Here is a 5,933-nt window from a genome sequence, read left to right as displayed (position 1 = left end):
CATGATTACTCGGCTTATGTAAACTCCTATATGGTACTTTAAATACAGATATAAATATAGTCTATGCCATATAGGGAAGAAACAAAAAGAATTTAAAATCTGAACCCTAGAAAGTCACGAAAACTAATTCTCCACTAAGCTTGGTAGGCTATTTTGTTTGGTTATACGCTGATCCCTAGGAAATAGCTTCCAATAAGTTGCTGAAGCCATAGGTATTGTTAATACCTTAAAAAACGTTTTGATTTGCTTATCTATCAAAATTGCACCAATAAACGATAAACCGCTGATAGGCCGGGTTTTCCCCATAAACGAAATATTGCATTGTGACGTCACAGTGCCCGCGAGTGACGTTTTTTACAACTTTGAAATTTGATTTTTTAAACGTTCATAACTTTTAAATTAAAGCGAATTTTCACAAACTGGCTGTGAATTTAGCATCAGTAGACATAAAACTTTATTCTTATGCAAAAAACTGCGCAACCATGAGAACCGTGGGCCGGACTCTTTAATTACATGTGCAGGACACAAGATTCTCAGTTAAAGTTTTAACAATACCAAATATTGTTCGAGCAATACCAAGTTCATCATATAATAACATACTGCAACACATAAAAAACTATAGCAGTGGGGCAAGACAAGACGGTTTCAACCTAATTCTATAGAAAAATAGTTTAATAGTCATGTTTAACTAAGAATTACGTCCCTTCTTACCCCGCCCGTTTGCGAATTTCTAAAGTAATACCTGGTGTGCTATTCGTTTAAATAACATACTGTTTGTGTAAATATATCTCTTTGAAGTGTTGTCAACTAAAAAATATTAATACAAGTTCATCGGTTGCGCAAAAAATGATTTTTGTCCCATTTTATCCCACCTAATATATTTTTTTTATTTTACGCAAAGTTATTTACAATGTTCGTGAACTTATGTTTGTTTTTATTTAAATTCTGAAGAAATTTCGCATTTCTAACTTTAATTAATATTACCCCCTGATTTATTTGCCCGACTATTAAATAATTGTAGTTTCAGCTGAACTAGCAAAACCAATCGTTCAAATTTGCATTTATAAAACAATGTATGTTTTTACATGACTGTGATGGCCAACAAGATTCCCCGGTTTACCTGACCCGTTAACCATTTTTACTTTTATTTCATTCGTATCGCGTGCTATTTCATCTGATTGCGTATATACTAAAATATATAAAACTTAATTTTTGGAACGCATTTAAGGTTTTACTTATACTTTAGCTAACTTTTTAAATTCTGATAGGTAAACATACAGTTAAACTTAATTTCTGAATTTGAATAAATATTGGTGTCGTTTAATTCCAAACCACTCGTCGAAGGCCTCCTTGATCGATTGTTCACTTTCAGCTCATAGTGGCATGTGTGGCTGTCTTCAATTTCAATAACGCTGACATCGGAAACGTGGGCGGATATTGCTGAGTAAGCAGCAGTCAACTGCTCTGCAACTATAGTCTTATATTCGTCGGTGTTCAACAATGTCTTGTTTACAAAGGTCACACGGCCGAACATGGAGCTTTTTTCTGCGAATAGTTTTGCAGTAAATTATATAAAATGCGGCCTTTTAAATGATCGATTAGTTTGTACAGGCGTTTATTATAAAATGTCTACAATAGCCAAAAACTCATATAAATTAAGATTTGATTTTCAGCATTCGTTAAAATTTTAAATTATAGAAACCACGATAGTTTTGCTTTGACAGCAAAATGATAATGAAATTAACTGAACAAACATTGGCATGGTAAAAAGAAGAGAAAAGAATTGATTAAACTAATACGTGGATGTAAATTTAGATAGAGATTTACCTATTACGGATAAAACAACAAACCAAAATTTATCAAACAAAACATAATAGGTTAACCTGTAGAAATATTAGTATATCGTCCAAATGGACTTTGGCTTATGGTGTAAGTTGTATTTAATACTCTTGTCACACGTGCTCTAACCACATATTTTGTGTTTGGAGTTAAGCCTGTTAATCTGTAATAAAAAAATGAAACATATTATGATATTAAAAGCATACATTTACTTTGTTAATAATTAGAATATATAAACGTAAAACTAAACTTCACGACCAAAACAGCTAATTTAAATCCGTTGCATAAACAAACTTAGAAACGATTACTGAACATAGGTTAATTCGTAAAAAAGCATGTTTAACTATCACTGTGTACACGAATAAAGTAATACAAAGCAATCGAAAACGTCGATTATTTTTGTGATAGTATACACCATAAATTATATTTAGTTGCCACTTACATAGCAATGTACAAGGACTGCGTTCCTTTGCTAAAAGAAGTTTCCAAGCTTAAGACATTGTCATCATTTTCAGCTGAGTACTCAACAACCCATGATCGTGCACCGGGAACTTGTTCCAGAAAAACCGTTATGAAGGTTGGAGTAGCGATATTCCCTATGATTCCTGCACCATTAGGCGCTAAACACGACAAAAAACGTTACCAATTTTGTCTGTGAAATGCTGATTTAAATTGTGGGAAAATATTTTGATTATCGGTAAACGTTTCGGCATATAAAAGCTTTAATCACACTTTCTTATATAATTTTTAACAATGAGTATTAAGTATAGTAGGGTGGGGGGTGATAGGACACTTTTAGCACATAATATCCACATATCCTGATGGTGTTTTAAACAATTAACAACGGCCCATGGCAGTCGTGGGGATACGGTTTTATAATTCATATCAAATGGGACAAAAAAAAGTGAAAAAGTGTTCCATTTCCCCTCACCCAACTATATATAATAATAGTGACCGTATATGACCATTATTATTATATAATAACGTATTTATAGAAATTCGTAGAACACTATCAATAGTTAAGGTGTTGCGCATTACTAAAATCTCGGACAAAACAGTTTAGCAAGAATGATACGGGTAAATATGTTAAGTGTTTATAGGGAATATTTATAACCGAATTCTCCACCGTATTTTCTAACTATAATTTTTTTAAATAGACAATAGCGCAACCACATATACAAAGATGGTGTGATGCAAGAAATATGAATACAAATGTTCATCATTGATACTTTTTTTATAAAAAAAAGTAATTTACTTTTATGATGGCGACACATTGGGTGGTATTCTCGTCTATAGCGACTAATGTTAGTCGGTCGGGATCGCTATAATATGGGTTGCCGCGTTTTTCTGTGGCCCGACTAAAACTTAGTCGGTGTATTTTCAAGTTTGGTTGGCCGACTAAACTTCTGTGCATTACATATCACAGAAGTTATAGTCGGTCAAAATTTAACGACTAAGTTTTGGTCAGGCGGTTAAAAAAAGCAAATTCTAAATTAGGCGGCGATTACTTTGGTAGACGAGAATACCACACTAGTAGTTAAAACTATCTAAAACGGCAAGTAAGGTTTCCACTGTGTAATTTCTACCGCAGTTATTTATATTATAGGGACCAAGTTAGACAAAATATTTCTTGCCGCCGCGATGTTCTAGTTTAAATTTTCGTTGGAATTCCTTTTAAGATTTTGTTAACTCATAATACTTGCATTATAAATCTTATTTGTTCCAAGATAATAAACTATTACATGCAATTACGTATTAATATTATATTTTTGTTTCGAATAAATCGTTTTGTGTACTATTTGGGACGACAACGGCAATCGAAAGCGCCTTGAAAAGGAATATAAGTGGTTTATCCCTCCAAACCAGCTAATACCTGGGATTTTATTTACAATTACGAAACTGAAACACTAACTAGATTAAAGTCCTATTCTTATAAGGCAGTGCTTACCTCTATAGTGACAAGCATTGTAATGTTTACTGTTCTATAAGCAGCATGTTATAAATAAGCCATGTTTGTTGTTTGATAAGGTTAATATATAAATAAAACTAGACTGTTTCACAACGCCTCGCTATTTCTGTTTCTATATTAGTACAACACCCGTTTCCGGTAAAACATGGAAGTGAGTACTAAATTTATAAATATTAAAATCTCAAGGCACATAAACCGTAAATAATATTTATAACCTTTTAAACAAATTTCTACAAAAAAGAAATCTTGAAAGTATACCTGTTCTAGCATAAAGTATATTGCTATAGTTTCCAATATTGGTTCCGTTTGTAGCTCGTACCCGAATGGTGTAAGCTATATTACTGCGTAAACCGGTCAACTAGAAAGAATGTAAGTGATTAGTGTTACTTCACTAAGATGATTAGTGTTCCTTTACTGACCAAACATTATATGGAGTTATTCGCATGCCGAAGCGGGATAATTCAACGAAAACAATGCCACGGTCCTCATGTTTAGTGCTAATGTCTTTGTTTTGTTAATAAAAAAAATCGATAAAATAAAACAAAATCTGAGATTGGGAAAGTATATATTTTAAAATATATAATACGTGGAAAGTAGAAATTTTATTACATAAGACACCTCGATTAAAAGATAAACGTATATTAAAAAAAACTTATAGCAAAATAATCATACATATATCAAACGTTTATTATACCTCCATCCTGTTTTTTTTAGTGGTCCATATTCTGACGTCATTAAGGTTATTTACTGACACGACTTCCACATCGTGGGATAGACCTGTCGTTTTCGTTACATCATAGGTGATGGATATTGATGATGATGTAACATTCGTGACATTTAAATTGATTGGTGCTACAATAAAAAGACAACGTTAAGATTACAAACTAAAATCGCTTCAAATATGTTGGTTTGAAATTTGTTAATTATTGTATGAAATTATGTTCAAAAATTCGTTTTGGTGACATCAAATGAGACTGTTTTAGGGACACCACCCTGTACTAAAAAAATTACAACTAAGAACAATCATATATCATGATACTGTCAGAAATAGTGTTGGTACTTATAATAGTCAATAAAAACTAAGTGAATGTTTCTATTATACTAACCTTGTAGTTTAGCAGCCGAAAAACCAATGGCGTAGAAATACAGAAAGACTGCCGCTATCAGCATATTTTGTTACGTCCTATGAAAATCTACGGCGCACTTTAAAGAAAACTACTTTCATATCATAGTTCTATGAACTGACCTTAAAGTCGCGAGTTCAAAAAATAATCTGTAAGCCGTGCTGTTCAAAGACGATTGCCGGTTTTCTGATTTAACCAAACCTTAAACAATAAACCAACTTCCCAGTGACGTCGGGACAGCACTGACTTCCTACAGAGATCTATCACGTTTAACTCAGGCAGTTATGTCGAATATAACTGTACTGCCCACACCGGACTGCCTACTCGAACAAACACTGGTAATATTGTTGGCCTCTTTCGGTTTGCTAGGCCGTAATTACCCTATATCCCATTCCCGATGTAAATTGTGACGTATTAAAATTTTAACTCCTGTAATATTGCACTGTATGCTGCATAACTTGTGGCTGCTCAAAAATGATCTCAGCGAATGTACATAAGCTTGGTTGATGCCACATTGTTTATATTTTTTTAATATTTGTTTACGCCGAAATAAGTGCTTGTTCAAAACTATTTGTTTACATTATAGTAGGTTTAAGATAGTTTACACGACATTTTTTTTTTCAAATTTGCAAACAGAAAAGTAATAAATATTAAAACAGTATAATGGATTGTTTTAGGTAAAATAACATAAACAATTTTAATGAAAGAAATAGTTCACACAACAAGTTTTGTTTCTGCCGCAGTGGCGTAGTCATAGATGAATGTAACTTACTTACTTTATCCTCGCGTGACCGGACAACACAGTCGTTATCACACGGGTTTAACACCTCGTGCCAGCTTACGAGTTACCATGTATGTTACTTCGTGGGTGATTATTTTTTTGGGAATTTTTTTATGTATGGCTGATAATTTGGACAACCCATTAGTGACCACTGGGTTGGAGCAATTGTCGTTAAGTGTCTTGCCCAAGAACACATACGCCCACAATGGTAGCAGCGACG

General features: G+C 33.2%; 1 protein-coding gene across 1 annotated transcript in view; it reads right to left on the bottom strand.

Moving 5' to 3' along the window:
• LOC101242436 overlaps nucleotides 1–5,779 on the bottom strand; it is a 25,214-nt gene extending 19,435 nt beyond the window's left edge. Inside the window, exons 1-6 of the mRNA XM_018817090.2 lie at nucleotides 4,915–5,779; nucleotides 4,503–4,660; nucleotides 4,067–4,166; nucleotides 2,282–2,459; nucleotides 1,884–2,002; nucleotides 1,279–1,545 (exon numbers count right to left, since the gene is read on the bottom strand). Of these exons, the coding sequence (XP_018672635.1) occupies nucleotides 1,279–1,545; nucleotides 1,884–2,002; nucleotides 2,282–2,459; nucleotides 4,067–4,166; nucleotides 4,503–4,660; nucleotides 4,915–4,978 (886 nt within the window). The 5' untranslated portion in view covers nucleotides 4,979–5,779. The remainder of the gene's footprint in view (nucleotides 1–1,278; nucleotides 1,546–1,883; nucleotides 2,003–2,281; nucleotides 2,460–4,066; nucleotides 4,167–4,502; nucleotides 4,661–4,914) is intronic.
• Between the last annotated feature and the right edge of the window lie 154 nt (nucleotides 5,780–5,933).

Source organism: Ciona intestinalis, unplaced genomic scaffold, assembly GCF_000224145.3.
Source record: "Ciona intestinalis unplaced genomic scaffold, KH HT001119.1, whole genome shotgun sequence".
Lineage (NCBI taxonomy): Eukaryota > Metazoa > Chordata > Ascidiacea > Phlebobranchia > Cionidae > Ciona > Ciona intestinalis.
Note: the sequence above shows the minus strand (reverse complement) of the source record. Positions and strands in the feature narration are given on the sequence as shown.